The sequence below is a fragment of the Scophthalmus maximus genome, chromosome 4 (assembly GCF_022379125.1).
Source record: "Scophthalmus maximus strain ysfricsl-2021 chromosome 4, ASM2237912v1, whole genome shotgun sequence".
In the NCBI taxonomy this organism is placed as follows: Eukaryota; Metazoa; Chordata; class Actinopteri; order Pleuronectiformes; family Scophthalmidae; genus Scophthalmus; species Scophthalmus maximus.
The window spans coordinates 9,443,580-9,467,296 of NC_061518.1; the positions used below are offsets into that span (position 1 = coordinate 9,443,580).

Genomic DNA, 23,717 nt, shown 5'->3' on the forward strand with positions numbered 1-23,717 from the left:
GGTCGATGGTGAATGCACTGTTGACTGTGACTCATTACTCGCCGGTTTCGCATCATAGCTTTGTTTTCTTACTCTTGGTTTAAAAGAGGCGAGAGTATCGTGCACTGGACCATTGTTTTGCCACTGAAGAGTACAATATTTTAGGTCCCATTTACTGCATTGTTGTGCATAAAAAAATGTGCTTGTTCTTCAAATTCTTGACTTAATGTTCTGTGGTGCACAAACAACTTTAATGCACTAAACAATGTAATAACTATCAAGATATAATTTAATAATGAGCCCCCGGGGAAGTTGTGCCAGTTCTTTTGCTTATCTCTAACTGACAGATGAAAAATTTATAATTCTATCTTCCTTTCCTAATAAGATAAAAATGTCCTATTTCTGAGATGCTTCGCCTTGGAAAAAAAGGTGACAGACAGAGAATGAATCTGTGAAATGCATAATTCCGGCAGAGTTTTTGCCCTGTATTTTTTCCAGCTCACACAAGAGTCCACTAGGAGCTTGTGAATTTGTCGAGACCACAGATTAGAGACAATGGGCTGTTGTGTTCAAGTCGGTCTTGGTTTAAGTCGGGTGTGAATAAGGGATTGTTGAAGTGAATGAGGGGCACTGCGGCTTTCGGCGTTGAGCGGAGAAGCTCTATGGGGTAGGATCAAAGAACTCAGTCAACCAAGGCTGCTGCTCAATCCAGACTTAAGTCAACCAACCATACACACTAATCTCTTGCTGAGGTCTTGAGAGAGGACAGAAAGGCCACAACCAAACTGAATCAAATGATACAACAATACGAAATGGAAAAACAGAGAGGAAAATAACGGAGGAAAAATTGAGTGGGACTAATCTTGAATTCTGCCCATTAAACCCCTAAACTCCGGTAGTGTTCATAAACGCTAAATGTAAAACTCAATCCGTGCATAAAAGGACATTTCAATTGATGAACTGGTGCAGCCATGACATGTTTTATTATTTTACGCAATGGCAGTTGAATATTATCTTTGAGCAAAGCACAGGAAGAAAATGATAGACAGTCTAGATTAAATGTTGTGAAATAGAGGAACTTTTCTATCTTGCTGAAGTTTTAATTCAGAGGGTTAAGATAAGAGCTGTAACAATTCTCTATGTCCACGATACAGTTCAGTCACATGACACACAAAGTTGAAAAACCATAAATAAGTGTAATGTGTAATATTTACAAAATGTTAAGCTGCCTCGACTTAATAATTAAGTCTAAATATGAAATAATTAATTAATAATTTTGTGATGTACATGTGTGTTCATTGTGAAATGAAAAAATTGTTTTGTTGAGAGTTCCGCTGCACCGGCCGTGGTGGCAGAGTTTACAAGTAGGTAAGCAATGCCCTATCACACGATCATTTTAAAACTGAGAAATATTAATTCATTTTAAAGCTGATGCCACAATTTCCAAATTCACTAGTATGGGTCAAGTAAATCTATGCAATGCAATGCGAACAAAACTTTCTTGACATTGCTGACCATTAAGATCATGGGGAGCAGAGAGAAAAACAAACAGAAAAAAAGTTATCAGACTTTAAGCTTTCCATCATTCTAATATAAGAAACTGCTCCAATAAATAGTAAAAAGGTTTGAGAGGTTGTACTGAGTGAGTTGTGGGTGTTAAAAAAAATGAATCGGTTAATGTTAGATTACAAGTTTGCAGCTGTCATTGTATTCATCTAAATATCAATCTACACATTTGTGAATATTTTTTTGTGACTTCAAATTCAGAACACAGGTGTGACAATTTAGGACAAGTCCTCAGATTGTATTCTACAGGTTCACAAATCCAGTCTACAAGCGCTTGCATTTTGCAACATATTTACCTTCATAAAGCGGCAACATTTTCTCAGTGGCCACAAAGCACAGTTGTTCCATTCTCAAATCACTTGGCTGAACATGAGGCCCGTTTTATCACGGTTCATCTGCTGCAATTAATCTTTAACAGGTGTGATGCAACCCCCCTCCTGTCTCTGTCCTGGAGGAAACTAATGCTTTCAGAGATTATTAAAAAAAAACAGTTGGGAGTGTAGCCATACTGAGGTAAAGAAACAGAGAGTTGCAGTACTGCAAAGTTGCTTGTGAGTTTATTTCTCCACTCTGTGAATGAACTGGACTGGAATATGACTGGACCGCGAGTCTCTCTGGGAGGATGCGAGGCACACTGAGAAATGGAGGCGAAAAGATTCCCCAGTCAGAAGATTGGACATTCGGAAATACCCAAACCTTAATTCTTGTGTGCAACAGTCATTTATGGCTTCAGGTCTGCTCAATAATGCATCAAAACCCACAGGCCTCCGGGGGAAGCACTCCGTAATCAAAAAGTAAGTTAAGGTTTTCATAATAGGGCCCTATAAATAACTGGGGACAGGAATGAGGGCATGTAAAATTGATGAGGGATGATTCAAACCCCAGGAGGTGGAGGAAACTTGATGTCGGAGAGGGAATGAGATGTTGAGTGGCCTGGTGATATGGGCATGTGTAGAAGATGGCATAAATGATTTGTGTCACCGGTGTCACTATATAACTGTAGCCTACAGATATATGGGGATTGTTCCAGAGGCATTGTCCGTGAAATGGTGCTACTAATGAAGAAATACACTCCAGCCTTTACAGTACTTTATTATACGTTACAAATAATTCAGGAATACTCGCATTACCTATGGCTAACAATTTAATGTGTTAGGGAAAAGGGCTGAACCTTTTTGATCTTGTAATTACGGATTCTTTCTACTCCCGTGTATTAAAACTGCCTCAAAAATGTGACTTTCTTACACATCTGAAGTTCACCTCTATATTTGTATTTTTGTATGGAATCAATACCAGGATTTGAGGTCAATAAATTCAACACTTTTTCTCCAGAATAACCAGAATTACATTTTGACAGATATCAGAAGGTTCATTGCAGTAACGTTCAGACATGTAGCAATCAAGTGTGTTTTGGCCCTGATCATGATCCAAGTCCTTTAATGATGAGTATTTGCTGATACTGAGTCTGAGCCAATGCTTATGGTGACCTAAATGTTGATCATGTATGTATGTGTGTGTGTGTGTGTGTATATATACACACACATATATATATATATATATATATATCAGATTTGACCCGTTATCAAGTTTCTCTCAGAACTAACGTTAATTAGCAACAGCTGATGCGACCTGCAGCGATGTCTGTTATTTTAATCAGAGCAACTGCCTGCACCGGCTCAAACTAATATGCCCAGAACAGCCCCAACACAGGTCTGGATTTCTATTGATGTTGCATCTCTAGCAGTGAGACTGAAGAATATGGTGTGAAGTCATTCACATGCGTGGTTGTCAACAGCATATAAAGAAAGAAGAGGTTTCTGGATTCATTAGTTGGATGCATCGCGACGACATGCGTTTTCTAAACAGGCATAAACAATTCTTACTAGCAGTGACACACATATTAGCAAAATAGCTGATATTCAACTTCCAACATATTCTAGAGATGCTATCATTTATTCATGCAAGTTTTCCAGGAACTTAACCTTTGATATAAAATATATAAACTTGACCTACTTAATTACTTCTACTTCTCCTGCTTAATAGGAAAGAAAAAAAGAGTCCCACTTATAAATTGAAAAAAACTGCCTGTTAGTCGCTCTGTACTTTGATTGCAACAATGGCTCATCTGATCGACTTCCCACTTGGCGGGTGTTCTCCTCTTTGTGCTGCATTTCATGGGGTTGGACAGAAAGACAGGGTGCTGGATTCATTAATAGCACACAGCAGCAATAGCGGATATTTAAAAAGCTTCTAACATATGCTTTTTTTTAAATCATTCATGAAAGATAATGAAAACATATTAAATAACACTTCTTTTTGTAATAATTGGATAGGTAATTTTAATTTACTTCTACTGGGAGAGGAAATATAGTTTTCCCTAGGTTCAGCCTTTCATGCTATTTAAAAAATAAATCATACTGTTCAACCAGCCCTGTCGATTAAAACAATGACAATCGAATTCCTACTCTAGTGTAGTTCCAGGGACATGCAGGTTTTTTTCACTGCCAACCTGGCAGATAAATCATTCAACATTCGGGAGGTGCACATTTGAGAAAAAAAAACGGGGGGAAAAAAACCTTAAACTCTTAATGATTTTCATGAGAAGCTGTCTAGGACAAAAATGAATACTTCACTTGCAGATGACTACTGCTTACTTACTGGTATAAGGCACTTAATGCACTGTCATGCATGTACATACATACAGTATATGAATGCATATGCATGAATATATGCATGCATATGAATACATACACATGCATATATATTTACTCATATTCAGTACAAATATACCCACATACACGTACACACATACCGAAATGCACACACATTCATGTGTTATTCTTACACGCACCACAAACACACCTGCAGACGGATATTACTAGTGCAGAACCACTGACGTCTGAGTGAAAAGTGCTCATAGATTTTTCAGTTACTGCATATCGGGTCATGACTGCAATTCATTGATCTTTGGGCATGTACCACAAATTTGGTATTTACTGTTAAAGAAAATGTTTAGTTGATAACCACCAGAGACTTTGATGTTATCTACTGAAGCTCATATGAAACCGACAAGAGTTCTTGTTTACATATAAAACAGAATTTAAAATTAGGCAACTGACTCATTATGAGGAGACACCCATAGGCCAAACGCTGACAGTATGAACTGGCGTGCAGACACTCTAACACCTTGATCTCATACTGTGCACCATGTGAGATCCCCTAACAGTGGTGCAGTGCACTGACTTATGTTTTACAGACTTTCAGATTCACATTTAAATATACAGAAGGCCAAGAACGTTTTTCTTTAAAAAAGCCACAATAGTGCTTTCTGGTTCTGTCAGTTTGTGAGTAGATTCACAGAGGCTCCTTTAGAACAAGAAGCACAAATTACTAACCCACCAAGCATTGTCCATCAGTCAACCACAACAGCATGCAGTGGGTGTTTATGAGTGTGGCAGAGCAGAAATGATGATTATAAGATAGTTATACAGAAAGACGTAATGAGTTAAGGAAGAAGAGTGATGTGATTTCAGTAAAAAAAATCTTCAATCTTCTTCATCTCTGCAACAGACAAAACAACTACTGCATCTACTACACTGCAGCTTACCGTCAAACTTTTTATGCCTCGAGACAAATGTCGTCCTCATGTTGTGGCTGCTCTCGTCGACCACGCTCTCGAACTCCAGTTTGCTCTGCTGGTTGAGTTTGTCCTCCATCTCGGACGTGCAGCAGGTGTATCCCTGAGGACAGACACGCAGGTGCTCACCTGGGGGAGACAGAGACGTACAGCGCCGTTTTTACACACATCGCTGCCACATGATTACTTTTTTTTGCCTGGCCAAGTCTCAAGATCAAAACCACCCTACTGTGATTCTGGGTCTCTTCATCACAGAAGTTATCAAAGAGGGACACACCGTACCGAATGCAGTGGGGTAATATTTGCCAGTAGCCGGCTACCATGTGAAACAGAGAGACGCATTTGAACTGCAGTAGAAACACATGATGCTGAATTTTCTTTATATCACAGGCCAAAAGCATTGCAACAACAGCAACTGAGCAAATGTACATCAGTATTGCATTAATGAAATGAAAAGCAATGCATCAGTTTATAGAAAGTGCAAACCCTATGCCAAATAGTAGGCAGCAGCCAAAATGACCATAAGAAGCGGTAAAAAAAACGCTGACATAATATCACTTTTTAAGGTTAGCAAAGTATATTTACACATGGACCAAGGAACACTAGTTTTCATTTGTAATCAGCTTTCTCTTCACCTGTTTACTCTCCGCCTGTTCACTCTCCTTTTTGGCCTCAACCAACTCCTGAGGGACTTATCTGATTCCATAGCAGCATAATGCTTTCTAAATGTCCCCCAGCTACTCTCTAAATGTGTCTATTATGTCATCATCAAACGCTTATAGAGAAGAAATGTAACTGAGACTTGATCTTTTACGTTTACATTATATGAGAGTATTTTGATTTGCTCTTATTGTTAGTGGTATCTGACTATGTAGATAGTTTGATTTTGATCTCACTCTTACGCTGCTACCCCCCCCCCCCCCCCCCAAAAAAAAAAAATAATTAGACAAACTCAACGGTAACAACATCTCTTTCTGCAAACAGTGTCCTGATTACCCGAGATACACAGACCTCACCTTGCTTAACTTCAATACGAAAGCAGTTGGTGATATTGTCTCTACTTATCAGGACACAGTTCCTCAAAAAAAGTCAACCTGCAGCAGATATTTTTTTGAGATGCCATTTTTTGCACACTGCAAACTAAATTACTTATATTGTACAGGAGCAGGAGCAAAATGATCTCTGGTGGAGATATCAAGACCATACCAAATAAAACCTAAATTAACTACATGGCCAGGTATCAGCAGAGTGGGGAAATACTTATTCAGGTAAAGTCCCTTCCAGCCAGGCTCAGACTACATGAGTATTGGTCTGATTTATCTCCAATTCACCCTTCCTTACTATCGGAGGAAAAATCTGGTGTGGGACCTTGGTTGTTACCAAGTTCAGCCCATATTATCTGCGAATGTAAGAGGTTAACACAATCTCAGACTTAAAACTCCAGGGCTCCACCAATAATATCAAACTTTTTTGATATTTAGAATAAATTCCGGATGATTATGTCCCGCAGCAGTTGAAGCTGTTGCCAAGCATTAACTAGCATGCCACTGTCAACAGATATTAAAAGTGATAATTAATTGACCATTTATAAAGGATTTGGTGTTGAAGTCTATAAAAATATCTTTCAGGTGATGTATTTGTGTTTGGCAGGAGAATTCATCCAAGGTGAGTTGAGTGTTTTCAAAATCTTGAAAGCTGAGTGTTTTTTTACTGTTACTGTTTTACTGTTTTTACTCTGCACTTTTAGTGTTATCATTGTTTATTTGCTGTTTTACGTTCTCTGTTATAAGTTTTTCAAAATTTCTATCTAAATTCTTAAAAAAATTGTGTTATGGTGCTTTTACATTTTGTCATGATGCCTTTTATATCTTATCTAAAGTACTTTGAACTGGCTTGCTGTTTGAATGTGCTAAACAAACAACCTTGCCTTGTCTTACAAGTTGAGTGGTTGAGGACAAATAAATCTTTTAGACTAAGGAGACTCTGTATCACATGAGCACACATGTGTTGGATCTGGGGAAAGATTGGTGAATCTTTTGCCAAATTTGATGAGTTATCGCTTGGCTGATAATATCAGCCGCTATTTCATAGACATGTTGATGCCGACGTTTATGATTGCAGATATGAAAACTTTTATTTTGGTGTACGATGACTGAGAGACAAGAGTTTAGAGGGAGCACTGATTTCAGCCAGATACATTGATTCCTGCAGTAAACATAGAGAGAGAGCTGAAGCCCTTTGAAAACTACCTCCAAACACCAGGACAGCTTTAGGACAGTAGTGAAGAAGTCCATGGTTAACCAGCCCCATGGAAAAATCTCAATCCAACAGGGAATCAGATTTCTGCATTGACTTGCATGGTGCAACCTGACAGACCATAACACACAACTTGACCAAGCTTGATTAAATCTGCACAGATGCATGTGATAAACTGCCTAAATCAGTTCATACACAGAGTAAATCAAAAGTCTCAAACCACTGCTACCACCATTATCACCATTCAAGGACCTTGAATATTCTCTGATCGCTGGATCAACAATAATAAAATAATGCATCCCTTAAAATATAAAAAGGGTTTTAGATATTGCTTTTCATTTAAAAATGTTTTCTGGTGTCAAAATGTTGGTGACATGTACAACAAAGCAGCATGCAACCCCACAGTTAGTTGGTTTTGTGCAAGGTTTTGTGGTTGCTTTTCAGGGATTAACAGTTGTAGTAAACTGTAACTGAATTCACGATTATATAGGGACTTTTAAAACTTGAAAATTACCTGGTATGTAAATAAACATGCAACGGAAATTGCATGGTCAATGACTATAAACAACTGTCAAAGTTTTTTTTAAATAATACAGAGGGTTTAAACTTACAAAATGAATCAGAGTCGAAAATCCCTGTTGCCAACATTTGCCCATTGTCAAACTAACATGACATATTTTCCTTCTAGTGATGGGTTTAAATTACTTTCCATTACAGGACCCATTTTGTTGTTATCCCTGATGAAAAGCACTTCATTGTAAAACTGCATCTATGAGCTCAGTAGCAGGAACTTCTTGAGGGCTTCATCATGAATTTCTAGTAAGTGAAAAAAATTTGATCCATAAACAAACAAAAAACAAATACACAAATAAATCCTCATCAGAATCATATTTGCCTTATCTCTCCTTTCCTGCTCTACATCAGAGAGCATCAACACCATTATCAGACATTAGAAAAAGTCTGGCCAGCAGTTGCATCAAAGATCTGAGTTTTGTGAGGGTTTTGTCTGGGTTCCCCCCCCCCATACACTTTTACCTATTAACATTTTTAGAAAGGGAAAGATGAAATGACTGCCGCTGTAGCAGATGGGGATAGGCACAATAGACTCAGGTTGTGGGATGGTTTTTTTGTATGGATCCAACTATAAAGTGCAGGAACGGGATGTTCTGCATGCATATACTGTACAGTAAGCTATAGATGAAGGAGCAGCGCATGGGTAATGAAACAAAGAGGATGCAGTATGTACGTGCTGGCACTCTCAAATGTGCTTAATCCTTAATCAGTCCTTAGAGAGGCACCAAGCTACAGTAATGAGGTGCACCAGCAACAGTTCAACATAAGCCCATTGTCTCCAGAGGAAGGCACAAGCCTCCTGGCCACAGAGACCCGAGTCTCCTAAACAACAAAATACGCTGAAATGCAGCAGCTGGTTTCTATTTGGCAAATCTTTAACACTCCTTTGTTTCTCTGTTTCACAACTATGTTGTATTCTCTCAGCAATGCAACAGCATTCCTCAACTGTCTCACATTAATATCTGGTGTGTGGAAATGCAATACTGTGTGAAAATCTCTTTTCCTTGCTGCGATCAGTTTAACACATTCCTGCAGAGAGAACAATATTGTACAGGGCACGGCGTTTGGGGGTAAATGCAGTTTACTGATACTATTTCATTAGCTTATTTTACCGTCGTCAAATTTCAAGCAAATCTTGTTTTTGGAGGAAGATGCGTGCATCGACGATTAAGGGGGACTTGGGGTCAGCTTCTCCTGGCATGCTTGAGCTGGTTGGCAAATTTCAAAGAAACCTCATTTCATCCTTGTGGACCATGCTACCCAGGATTTGATATTGCAGTATTTGAAACAATGCCCAAGTCAGACTTTGGCACAAGGGTAAATGATTTATTGACATAATGATGGATAACTTGACATTTCCTCACGGCATTTCCTCACGGCGTTAGGAAGTGTAGCAACTCCGAAGTACATCAAATTGAGTTTGATGTTTCTGTTGATGCAATAAATTGACTAAACTTGCAGGTGGAATACCTCTATTGGTCACTAGAGGCTGGTAAAAAAATAATAATACAAAAAAATCAATAAAGAGGAGAACTGTCCTTAAGTGTGAATGACAACTGAAAGGGAAACTCTGGTGCTTTTAGCTTTCATAGACTGTGCACTGCTCTATTTATCTGTCAGACTTGGTTTTTTTTTATAAACATAATTTTGACATTTTCAGCTACTTACACCATTTTGAAAACTGTGACACTGCTGTTACATTCGCAGACATAAAGGAGGACTTTGTGAGCAGCAGGCAACTCTCTGCATGTTTATGTTGTTGCGACTCTGAGTTTCCCTTTTTCCAGCCTTCTTCCCTTTTCTGATACGTCAATTTTTCACACTTTTTATTTATGATATAGATACCAAAATATACAGCAGAATATAAATAATAGTAATGCCAAAATAATACAGGACAAAAAACTTCCCTGCACGTTTTTCTGCATTGTATATTCATTTTGAGATCAATTTGAAAAGAAACCAAACAAATATAAGTGCCTTCCTTAGGGAACATTGGGACTAATCGTCCTCAAATCTAGATGGGATTTTGACTTAGTAGACCATATCTGTCCTGTTCTAGTTGGCTTCTCTGCACCCAAGATGGAATTTGAAACCAAGCTGTCAATACACTGCAGGCTTGCGAGATCGCAGTTGTACTCAGGTTGACGTCAACTTTTAAGACTCAATACCAGCATTGCCAGCAAACATGGAGACGCAGGGGTAGACACAAAAGAAAGTCAGAGCCAACAGTTTCAACAAGACCAAATTCACACATCTATGAAGTATCATTTATAAAGTTACATTTTATTCCTCATATTTAAAGTTGATTGAGCACTTGATAAAAACAAGACATGACAACTATAATCAAAGAACATCATGTTTATTTAAAATTATTCAATCTGGAATCAGTCAACTCAAGACAATCCATCTGAGCAAGAATTAATAGAGCCTTGCTGTTGCTGTATGCTTACATAAACTTGAGCCTCAGTAATGAATTTTGACAAAGCAGAGCTGTTAGCAAGTGAATCACTGATGAAGAAAAAAAACACAAGAACATTGTTTTTGTCTCCAACATTATCGATGGTTGCAGGTGAAGAGGGGCAAGTGGGAAGTTGGGAACAGGCCCAAAACACATTCATGGCATCTGTTAAAATGGCTTGCCAAATCCATACTGCAGTCTAATCTTCCACTGCAGATGAAACTTTTGCACATCTATTTAAAAAACCCAAAGTGGGTCTACACTTTATAGTTATACCAGTTTTTGTAATGTGGTCTGTCTGGCGGACAATATCTTTGACGAAAACAAAAGGCAGGGGAGTAAAGTTTGATTCGACTGAGTGAGCAGCAGAGAGATACTCACTGAGCTTAATGAAAGAACACTTTCATATTCTAATCTCTTTTCGTGTGGTGAGTTCGTGCAAACACAACACCTGAGATTCAGCAAAAGAAAGTGTGTAAATGACAGCCGTTAACATTATGAATACCACCTATGCGTATTTGGGCGACCTATTCAATGATGGAAACTTCGCAAAATGAACGCCCAAATAATACCATATAAGGGTACACTTCCTGCCCCCCTATGTCAGGAAGTGTTCATTCAAGAAAAAGGCATCAAAGAGTAAAAAGAAAAGCCTCACAAGTTCAGAGATTGAAGTCTGTTCATAGAAGCATTAACAGCACTCAGGACCTATAATGCTGCTAATATTGTATCACCTGTGTGTCGCACTGTCACTGAAAAGAAAAAGAACTGTTAAATATTTTCTATCCACCTGGCCTTCACAGCACCAAGTGCGTGCACGAACACCTTTAATGCATTGATTACACTGTGCCCTTGATCGTATTACTTACAATAGTTTAATTGTTGATATTATAAATGGATCCAATTATTGTCACGCTGATGCATATGAAAAAATTTACAATCAACTAAACACTAACAGCACATAAACTACAATTTTAATGAGAATGCAGATAATAAACATGAATGACATTGACTGTAAGTCTTGCACTTCATGGTGATGAAGCTCAAACTAAAAACAATTACACACTTTGTTTAGCTTTCTATTTAGTCAAATCACATTCAAAAGCGACCGTTAATGAGAACTGGGTCACTCAGGTGTTTGCAGTTGTTTCAGTATCAGTATTGAGAAAATGTTTGCAGGTTGTATCAAAGTCATTTTTGGCATCGGGATGACACGTGTTCCATTTGGTTATTCACACAGAGAGACGCTTGCCTCCATTTACATGTAAAACAACACAACCGTGTCTTCAGCTTTTGGTCTGGCACATCCACCCACATTCATGATTCATTACACTCTTCACCTGATCACAAATTCATGGATCAGCACACACAAAAGACAGCCGAGCATACACATAAATAATACATTATTTACTCAGAGGTTTATCTATGACTTATGAGCAAATCATTATTTAATCACCGTTAAAAAAAAAGAGGCAGATAAAGGCATTCACTCATATGTTTGACCCAGTCCCACTTGTTAATGTTCTCCTCTGTTTCCTCCTTGCAGCTGCCTCGAGCGCAAATGTCAGAAGTCGCTGCTGCACATCTTTCAGAACATGTTGATCAGAGATTTAAATGTATGCAATTACACAAAGCACAATAATTAAGGACAAATGCAAATCTTCTTTGGGGATTTTACAGGGAAATGTTCTGGCATAAGCGCAAATGTTTCCCAATCAAAAGGAAGAGAGGCATAAGTAAAAATGTTGGGCTTGATAATGCAATCACACATTGGTTGTTTTGTTCAGCTTCTTTGAGGCGCAGATGTGTTTAGCTCCTCTGGATCACTGTCTTCACGAGCTGCAAAACACGATTGAAGCGCAGCATTGTAATTAGGGAAAATTGCAGACTACAGTTGCAGAGGATGCTCACATACGCTGGCTCTTAGCTGATAAATGGCTTGAGAAAATTTGGAGAGACAATGCCCGTTTGACACGTCCGCTCAACCACTCAGACACATCTCCTTTCACAGAATTCAAAGTTTACTTTAAAGATTATCATGTGTTTATCCAACCAGAAATTCTTAACTTATCAATAACTAAGTCAGGAATATATCGGTCACTGTGGATGAACCTGAAAATATGATCATGCAGACATGAAAGAAGAACTAACATCATATGGTATGCTGTATTCCACGGATGCCGGATGTATTTGGCGTCAGTGCCGTTTGGATTATACCCCTTGATGTTAAAGAAGCATATATAGAACACGTGTTCAAGGTTTCATATGCAAGCATACGCCACAATCATGTTTAATGTGCAGGCGTAAAGGCTGGCACCTTTTCTTATCCGTCCTTTCTAAAAGTGGCTCATTAAACTTGACAGCAGAGGCTAGAGTTTGTTAGGCAGCATGTGATGTTAAAGCTCAACAATTGAAGCAGATGCCCTGGTGATTTGCAAGAGATTTGCAGCTCAGAAGTGCCTCCGATGCACTAAAGTGGAGGACTGCAACCGGGGTTTCCTCCCTTTACTTTCTCCCTACTGTATTCTCTTTTGCTTTCCTGATTCTTAATGAGCAAGACACGTAGACCATTTCTCACAGCAAATGGATTTTTCTTCACAGTAGAACACCAACAACCGTTTTGTCTTCATTGAAGAGAACTCACAGAAACAAGTAGCTACTTTAATGATGCCGTTGTTGACTAGATTATTTGGCAAACATGGCCACTGTCAGAAATTAGTTTTTGTCATTTTCTACTTTCGCAAATTATGCTTACATTTTAAATGATGTGGCACTTAAGTAATTTTAGCATGTTAAGACAAAAAGTATACATATACTTTCCAAAAGTCTACAGCAATTGGTTTAATCCAATACCTAAACTGTAGATATAATATTTTGTGGTTGATGACTTCTGAAAAATATATTAAATGGTCTTGAATTTACCAAATATTAGATTCTTAAGTATATTTGCATAAAACTGAATCTTATTGTCTGTTGGGTTAGATCATTTGATGAATCAAGAAAGCCTAAATGATTCTTGGTATTATGGAAGGATATTAAGACGGAACATAATATTTTTCTTTTCATTGTCAAACTAAAGAGAAACAGTGGGTCCATAATGGAACATTTAAAGTAAAGAAAAGCACTTGAAGCTGAATGCTGTACAATATTTTTTCTTTACTGAGAGGATGTTCTGTCAAAGAAAAATGTTCGTTCATTATTATGTATTGTGAAGTAGCAGGGGTTGGAATGACTGAATGTCATGCTGGCATGTTTACCAAACTTGGCCCAAAAAGCTCAAATGCTTTCCTACCTCAATTACAGAGAGCAGGAATGCAGAAGCAACAGATAACTAGAACAACAAGAAGACATTGAAAAACAAAAGGTGTTTTCAAGGAGTCAAAATGACTCAATTCTAATTACGTACTGTTCAATTTTAAATCTTAAAGCAAAGTGGAAGGTGGACAGTTGCACACATGGATATGTGACCCTCACTTGTGTCTTAATCATTGTGCTACATGGCGGCCAGCAGGTGGGTCTGTATATTCTGATGTTGTTTTACAAGGTGTGGGACATCAACAGTCACCAAATGTTTAATCTGATGCAAATTAGTCTCGGTCACCTCGCCCAACTCATGATAAGGCTTCAAAGGCAAAGCTGAGTATGAAGCTTCAAAGCTGAGAGTCAGGAGGTCCTAAGGCTTTCATTTCAACAAAGTAGATAGAGTTATGTGAAGATTTAATGCAGTAATCCAAAATTTAAAAAATGAAGGATGTAAAATCATCTCCATCACACTTTTATTTAAAGTTGTAAAATATAGTATTGGGTAATTTCAATACTCCTTTTTTTTCTAAAGCAAACCAAACAAAATGTAAAAAAATTTTTTATCAATCTAATGGTAAATAAATACAGGCCCGTATCATTGTGCCAAAATGTAATAATGTCTTTCCCGATTTTAAGGGCTTTTGACGAGAGATCTGTCCAAGACATCCTCTCAACTGGTTTTATGTTAATAAAAAAATATTTCAAATAAAGGTCATAATCTACAAAATTTAAACAAAAAGGCTGAAACTTAAAATTAGCTTAAACTTTTGAGAAAATCTTCTGCTCTGTGAAAGCAATATTTTCTTTCACACACCTCCTTTAAATGTTTTGAGTGAGTATGAGTGGCATGCTGACAAAGGACCAACCAAGATAAACTGAGTAATCCGCCTACACAGAACTGATGACACATATATCTTGAAAGGTTGCACCAAAATTTTCTGGCTGAAAATTCACTTTTAAAGGACCACTTTTACAGTATTGTGTACTTCTTTCTTGCATTCCTTCTTCTTTTTTTATAAATGAATAGTGCAATTATTCTGATTATATTTCAGTTGGGTTAAGTGAGCTACGTCAAACAGCACATCCAAACTATGGATGTTGGACAGAAGTGGTACACTCATGTTTTGTGGTACATTAAATCTGTGACCCAAAACATCTCTGCTTCCACTGTCAGTGTTAATCTGTTCAGCTTCATTGTACCACTGCAGTAATGGTCCTGTCACTTCACAGCTCAACACTTTCACCAGCAGCAGGATTGCACAAACTTCACACCATTAAATAAAAGGAAACAGAATTTACTTTTTCAAGTGTGGAGAATTATAAGAACACGGTGTCCCTTGTTGGCCAGATGATGCCTGTAAGATTGATTGGTTAAATGCTTCGATTGATTGGTTTTATCCTCGGGTTTCACCTGTAAGGATGTCATTTTTTGTTAAAAGGGATAAAACATGAAGACCAGGGAGCTGGGAGGAAAGCAAGCAATTTTGAAGCTGAGACAAGAGTCATCAGGAGATAACATACATATAAATATTAAAAGCCACCACTTATCTACCTGATTAACATAATCATGAAATTTCATGAAAAAATTCCAATTGGTTGTTGAGTTCTGCTCTGAAACAAACCAACGCATGGGCAGACGCTCATACAGATGGACATACTGATCTCTGAATAATCCCCCTGGCATATAATGAGGGGAGAGAAAATGAGGGAAAATGAATAAGAGCCTTTGCGGAAACATTGGGCATGGTGAATTTCGGATTGACGTAAAACAGAAAGAATCTACTGGTTTACTTAGCATTAAACATCGAACCAAGAACAGCCGCCAAGAACAACAACAGCAGTTGATGACAAACAATGTAAGAGCTGTGAGGAAAAACCCAGAAATAACAGTCAGTGACATCATGACCAACCTCCACAGAGCAGGGATCAAGGTATGACAATCCCCCGTTTGAAGAAGACTTCCATTGCAGAAACATGCCAGAAGGTGCAAACCACTCATCAGCTAGAATCAGACGGGAACTTATTTAAATACGCAAACAAGTACGGACATTTTATGGACTGATGAGACCAAGATCAACCTTGGCGAAAGTGATGGAAAGGCCAAATTGTTGAGAAAGACGGGATCCGTTCATGATCCAGAATGTAAAAGCTCATCTGTGAACCACAGAGGAGGTGGTGTCACGGCTTGGGCTTGGATGGCTGGTCCTGGAGCGAGCTCACTAATCGTTTATTGAGGATGTAAGTCATGATGGCAGCAGCAGAATGCATTCGGACGTCTACAGAAACATTCTGTCTGCCAATTTATGGAGAAATGCATCCAATCTAATCTGGTGGAAATTCATCATGCAGCAAGACAATGACCAGAAACACGATTCCAACGGAACAAAAGACTTCATCATGGGGGTAAAGAGGGAGGTCTTGGACTGGTCAAATCAATCACTGGACTTTAACCTAATAGAGCAGCTTTACACACCCTGAAGATGAGACCGAAAGGAAAAACAAATGTTATTTACTTGAAAATGATTTGTTCCTCTCTCCTAAAAATGGGGCTGTCTGATTAGAAAAGGTGTTATGTCCTAGATGTAAATACTAGGATGAAATAAAAGATGAAAATCCTGACATCTTGTCTCATATTTCTATCTGTATTTTTGATCATAAACTCAAGGGTCTTCATTGTAGAACAAAAACATAGGAATTGGCCTGGTCATTTCAATAGTTTAAGAACTGTATGTTGCAGGGAAATGTGGAAGTTAAATATTTGATGGGGGGAAAAAATGGGTTCTATGCCCATTGAGAGTCTGATGCCAAACACTGTGATTAACTCCCAAAAGGATTCATTAGTCTACCTGGCCAAAGGGCAAACTGCATATGGACCGTGCCATCTGGTACATCCCTTGACCACTCTTGCCAGTGTTTATAAAGTGAGGACATTCCCGCCAGAGTTTCTTGCCAAACAAGCCAACAGATCATGAAGTCAAGAGAGAAAAATTTTGTATTCACCCATGCTGAAAATTCATAAAAAGGTGTAGTGATGCAGTAAATTAAATTAATTTCTGCAGACTGTAGCAGTGTCTATTGTATTCTAAGCCAGAGTTTTATTTCAAGTTTGTTCCCCTGAATACAGTTTACTAAAAAAAGAGTGTTTGGTGTACTAAGCCAAAATCCCGTCTAGATTTGAGGACGATTAGTCCCTATGTTCGCTAAGGTAAGCACTTATATTGGTTTTTGTTTCTTTTCAAAATGATCTGAACATTCTGGAGTGTAGTGTATGCAGTAGGTATAATGTAAGTAACCTACAGTACATTTAAGCTTAAATCAGGATTTGTTTTTATCTGGCTGCAGGATATCTTAGATCGCTGCCTGTTGGTGTGATTTTCACCACATCAGAGAGTCAAGCTCAATAACAAGGAAGCACCATCTTGAACGAATCACATTTATTAGCACCGATCTACCAGCCGATTTCAGCACCAGTCTCATTCAGAGCCGCTTGTGGAATATTGCCTCCTCTCTTCTCATATAGTCCGACTGCCCGACAGCACCAGTGCGCACAGAGACTCATTACCTTCAAATGAGGGGAGAGGCCTGAAGGAACAGGTCCGTGCTCTTGATATTTCAATTGAACAGCTGAGTTTACATGAGCTCGGTCTCCTATGATTTCCATAATTCTATCAAGTTTCCCGATTTTTAGCAGTGATTCTGTTCAAAGTGAATGGCTCCCTTTGCTATACAGATTTACACACCCAGACGTATACAGCTATAGATACATAATTATTGTTTCTTTAAATAATTAGTAGTAGTATGACCGAAAAACTTTGATACAAAGTACAAATACAAATAAATACAGAAGAGATAATTTAACATTTACTCTTTACAAGTATGTTCACATAGCTTCGTATTTTTGTATTTAAAACGCAGGTGAAAGTCTTTTTTTTATAGATTGGGCTGGTTTTGTGTCAAGAATAGCACTTTCTCTGAACTAAAGGTCATTCAAAACCATTTTAAAAATGTGAGCACGATTAGTTAGCATTACTGCAAAATCTATGGCAATAAAGTCCAGATCACGAGAGCAATGTCAAGAATTTCTCTTATTGACGGTCCCTGACAGAGCCGGTATTTCTCTGCTCCAAATTCAGCACGCTGGACAGGAACAAGCTGTAAGGTTGGTCGGGCCTCAGCTTCCTGTGAAAATTGACACCTCTATCTGTGAGATCTATTGACTTAGCTAGAGCTTATGCTGCTCACACACCTGGGCAGTGACTGTCCTTCTTTTATTTGTGCTGTGGCATATTTAAAGGCCCTTTATTCAGCTGACACGACCTAGATTAGAGACTAAAAGGGAACTCATTCACACTCGCAAGTTAAATTAAAGCTTGTCAAACGAAGAGGGTATTACTCTACACTAATAGAGTAGTTATATGTTATATGCAAGGAAAACTTAGGTAAAATCAGCAGGTACACTGTTGTCATCCCCAGATGGTATGTTCTGTTTAAACTATTAAAATCAGCATAATGAAGGCTTCTTGCAATCAAAGCATCCTGAATCCTGAGTTTTACAGCATATTTAGCAGATTACTGTTGTTTGTTCCGCATCTTCCTGCCACAGATGACGGATCCCGAATTCGTCCGCCTCGATCTTCTATTAGCACTTTCTGAACTCGTATGAACTCGCGTTGGCACTTTACATTCACTTTCACGTTCACTTTCACGTTCACTTTCACTTTGACCACAGCGCTCCCCTTGGTGTGTGTGTGTGTGTGTGTGTGTGTGTGTGTGTGTGTGTGTGTGTGTGTGTCTGAGAGGGAAAGAGCGAGAGAGCAACAGAAGAGAAATGCAGAAGCAAGTCTTGTGCTGATGGCTTAACAAAAATTTGAAGTGACAATTTGTAGTCGTGGTGTTTCGCGATATAGTCATTTAGCACATCTCATGTACAACAAGCCGCGATACATCGAATATATTCGAGGAACCGCCCACCCCTATCCTGAATGTAATGCGACATCTCCTGCCTTTAAACACATCTAAGTAGTATTCAAAATACACTGCAAAAGGAGGTTACCAATCATCAGGTGATCTCTGGGTACAATTCCCTGCTTATTATAAACTACACCACATATTTCATCACCTCATGCAGTCTATTCTACTTTGAAAAAAAAAGCATTCAGAGCTGAAAACTGCTGACCATTAGAGAGTGACGCATTATCTCACAAAAACCAAAAAACAGTTACCTGGATCGTAAGAGGAAGCTTTGGTCCAATTGACCTGTGTATTTATTAGAGTTGAAATACAATTTGGAAGAAAAATAAGTTTAATTGACTAGTTTAATATTAAATTAACTTTTACAGTCATTTTAAAGTATAAATGCTCCAAAAAATGTTGAGGATATGACATATGTGTTTGAGAAGGAAATATCTAATACATTTGAAGATTTTATCTTTGGCTCTGAGAAATTTGTGCCATTTTACATTGTTGATATAATTAACACTTCAAAAGGACATTGGTTACATTCTGAATGATAACCACATCCAACACAGCTTTAACCTGATAAGATGATTCATGATAATGACCTGTTATGATGAAATTAGACATGAAACAATAAATGAAAGAGTTTTTACAAGCAACTTTTTAAATTTACAAGCGTATGCCTTCTAAGGTCTTATGACTTGTCAAGAGAAATCCAGGAACTAGAAGTAAACGCAATTACTGTGTAAAACCACATCTGTCTCCATGTTGAAGAGGGAAAAATGCATCAAGCTCGATTGATCTTACTGCTGCTCTGCCATCTGGATCTCCCCTCCATCACCCAAATCACCCACTTTCAACTATTTCCACTGGGGCTTGAGACCCAAATTGAATATGTCCAAACAAGATGACACAGATAATTCCCACCATCACTTCCACCATATGTTACCGCACTTGGAGACTGCAAATTTTTTTTCTCCTAACTTTCAAATAACTTCCAGAGTTGGAAGATTGCGTGGCAATAATGGTTAGATAAATACTGTATATGGTTCACAGTGAGGTGTGACGCAGCGAGGTAAGTCTTAATGCGCCGAATCAAATCAGACATTTCTTCAAGTCCATCATTTTATGGCGCATTTGTCCATGTGATAGCAACTCTGCCCTAATTTTAGCCTGATGAGCAGCCTGCGTGCTTGAGACATGACAGCAGTGAAGGTGTTAATAAGCACACTTTGTATAAGGTGATACAAAAGAGTTTCTAGTGTTTTAAATGTTAATCAGATATACATTGCATCCTGAATGTCTTCACTCAAAGAGGTAGTTTTATTGTGTGCCTACAGGACTGTCACAGAGGCCACACAATACCGGTGTTTTGTTTGGGTTGAAATCTCGGGGGGGGGGGGGCTAGTTGTTTTCCCACCTTTCTTCTATTTTCCTCCCAACATCTATTGCTGAAATTTTTCAACGGTGATAAGTGTTGGAGGCATTCCATTTTGCACAATGACAGAACTGCACCAGCCAGGTACTGTGCTGAACAACCATTCGCGAGGAATGAGAAGCTATTACTGAGCAGGAAATATGAAAAGACGATATCTCAAATTGTAGTGGCAATGGACATGATTTTAGACCATGATTCAAAGATGTGTAAAGAGAAGAGAATTGTATTCCAATCATCGGAAAACCACAGTATTGACATGCTCAATGAACAAAAATATTTTTTAAGCTACTAAAGCCTCCTCATAAAAGATGAATAAATAGTGTTTTCCTGCTTAATAAATAATTGTGAGCCATATCATGCCAAGCAGTGAATATCAAGTTTTCCATTTATTGTAGTCAAGCATCTACAAATATGCTTTGAAATCTGATCAGCACACGACCTGCTGCACTCACTTCTTCTGATGTTCAGGTTGGAGCACTCATGTTGAGCTTTTTATAAACCACTGTATTTCTCCCTTCTGACGCCTCAGTTACACACCTTGAATTATTCTCTGAAAAACTCAATTTCTTATGCATTAGTGCTTTAATGAGCATTTCTGCACATCCTTGACTATACACCTATAGTATCTGAAACCAATATGCCAAATCCCAGGTTGGGGACTCGTGGTAAATGTCAGAGGTAAGACATCGTACCAGTCATGCACTTGAGTGGAGCTTATGGCATCTATGGCTCCAGTCATGCATGTAGTCTATTAAAGCAGACCTACAATATACTATAAAGCTCAGTGCCTCTGCTATGGGTAAGACCTGGGACCAATTTACCAAAGAAAATCTTCACCAGAGTCTGGGGGTGAACCTTGTATGAGGAAATTTGGACACAATAGCATATCATTTTACAAATCACGTTTACACACAGAATTGAATGATAGGAGAGGCTTGTTAGAGGTTAATTTTACCTTATTCAAATATTCATAAGAATAAGGGACCAAGGGGCATCACAGTCAACTATTTAATACAGTAAATCACTACACTATTCAGTTTTTATTTCAACCTGGAGAATTCCATTATTGTCTTAACATGTTTCACTGCATCAAGGCTTCATTCAAATATGAGGCAAATCAGGTATTAGAAACATATGCCAAATGAAAACAAAAATAGGTTATAGAAAGTCTGTGCTGCACCTGCCAGTTGAAAACAAACTGCTGCCGGCAAAAAAATAAAGACACAAATCTATTTGACAGATGCTTTTTCAAGTATGGTATGTGCTACTCCCTGATGCTTCTAGGATATAGACTCAGCCTCGCACTGTGACTCGGACAAAAGCTGTCACCTTGTCCCATCCAGCTTTCATATATTACCAGACTAAACGTGAGTTACACAGCTGTTAGCATGTATAAGCGTTAACGTTACAAATGTACTTAAGTACACTAAAAATTCAGCTTGAAGCTAATCGAAATTCTTTCCCGATTATAATTCGAACCACCTTTTGTCAGCCACTGGAAACATATTACACATTCAACACAGATATAATAGCAGGAAAGGAAAACCAGTAAATTTTTTCACCAGTTGCCAGCTTTATGTAGCCTGGAACATGTCTCTGAAAGCTACTCAAGCCATGGCTGCATCACATGCTGCGATCATGCAAATGTCCAGCAGCTGACAAGATCCACAACTTAAGAGTACCCTGAAATTCAATTTCTGTCATGCTAAGTCTAAACATATGTTTTTTTAATCAATCGGATTTGTGATGGTGATTAAACTGCATTTTGTCTCTCAATTGTCAGTTCATCAGACTTGCTCATTATGAGCAGCTAGGTGGGAATAGGAGGCGACATACGGGGAGGTCAAAGCCTTGCACTGATGCTCTGGATTCAGCATGCTAACTGGTGCATGACTCCAGTCCTAAACATAACAGCTGGTGGTCTGAAAAGCCCGCGGTAGAGCCTCGGGGTGTGAGATGACCAGCCCACTCATTTACCGGCAGCTTACACAGGGGACAGGAAACAGCGGGGCTCTGGGAACGGGAGATGAGGTTGGCTTCTTTTCAGATTCAAACACCATCCAGGAGCCAAAGAACAAGGGTGTGCCAAGAAAGCATTACAATGGCAGATGTTTCTCATGTGACTCATAAAGAAATGTCCGAAAGATGTAAACACTGGACATGGGCTTGTAAAGCCATAAATCTCAATAAGCCTTTCCATAAAGCTTGTACCTCCTGTCCAACAGGCCTTGAATAACTGAAACTGGAACTGGGTAGGCTGGAGAGTCTCTCGCAAGCCTCATCAACATTCTCGCACTTCAAAATGGGTCCTCTCCTGACATTAAGGTTATGTGAGCTTGTAACATTTGTCATGATGGTAAGACTCCCTGGAGATGCACTCCGTGGCCCCATTCAAATCAGTGGTGTGAGCCAAGTGAGCCTCGATATCTCTCACTGCAAGACTGCTCCACACTCTCATCAGCCACGGGGATAGGTGATTTAAACGAACTGTTGGTTCACCCCTGCTGTACTTCTTTAGTTCCAGATGAATTCCGACGCCGTTCCCTGGCACTTTGCAAGTAATATGTTCGACATGCTTCATTTGCAGCCAATTTGATCAAATAATACAACACTTGGCGCCATCATACATGCAAAATGCATCGAGAAATGCAGAACTATAACAGGTCACTGTTAAAAAATACATTGCACTCAAAATTTTAAAGCAAACAGAACTTCTACACGTAAGTAAAGAAGGACTTTTGATGCTTTTTAATAACTCAGTTGCAAAAACACTTTTTTTGCCTTTTGCAAAGAAATTATCCATCACAACATCCATTAACATCAGTATAATTTGGGCTCTCACAGATCACTGAGTGAGAGGAAAACTGTGCCTAAACCCGAGTAAAGACAAAATGAGGCGACACAGGGTGAGAGAACATAGTGTAGACCTCTGACACATACGGGAGTGTCATTATATTCCCTGAGGCCTTTTACTGCAGAGCTTATTATTTAATGTTATAATTAAAGCCTAGAAATGTGACCCGGGGTTAAGATCAGCCCTCTACATTTTTTCATTAACATAAAAATTATAATGATCCACAATTAGTCTTTCAACCTCAAAGCCGCAGAAGAGATCACACTAAACTGGGTCATGAACTCATGTAATCGGTATACATTTCCTAATTTATAACTGGGACAACAGCTTTATTTGAGTGTCCTATACTCCGTAACAACTGCTACGCTTTGAAAAGACAATTTCCTATTCTCTTGTTACTTGGCGAGCCATCATCATCTGTTCACTTGAGAGATGCAGCCACGCAGTCTGAACTCTCTTGTTAAGCCTACAGCGGTGCTGCAGACATGAAATGACTGAACTCGGATGTGACTGTAACTTCCTGATTTCACTATTCAGGTAAACATTGCAATATACCAACAGGCATTAGGCTAAAAAAAAAAAAGTTCCTGCTGCCCTATTTGCAAATGTCATGGTGAACATGTGCATATGACTTGGCTCAATCCCATGAAAATATGCCAACCAAAACCTTAATAAGACATCACTGTGACATATAGAT

At 38.6% G+C, this 23,717-nt stretch overlaps 1 protein-coding gene across 3 annotated transcripts in view; it reads right to left on the reverse strand.

Annotated features, from left to right (window-relative positions):
• gpc6a (glypican 6a) overlaps positions 1-23,717 on the reverse strand; it is a 140,588-nt gene that overhangs the window by 80,788 nt on the left and 36,083 nt on the right. For all 3 annotated transcript variants that reach the window (XM_035628093.2, XM_035628091.2, XM_035628092.2), the window contains exon 2: positions 5,153-5,311. In XM_035628093.2, coding sequence (XP_035483986.2) covers positions 5,153-5,261 — 109 coding nt within the window. In that variant the 5' untranslated portion in view covers positions 5,262-5,311. The remainder of the gene's footprint in view (positions 1-5,152; positions 5,312-23,717) is intronic.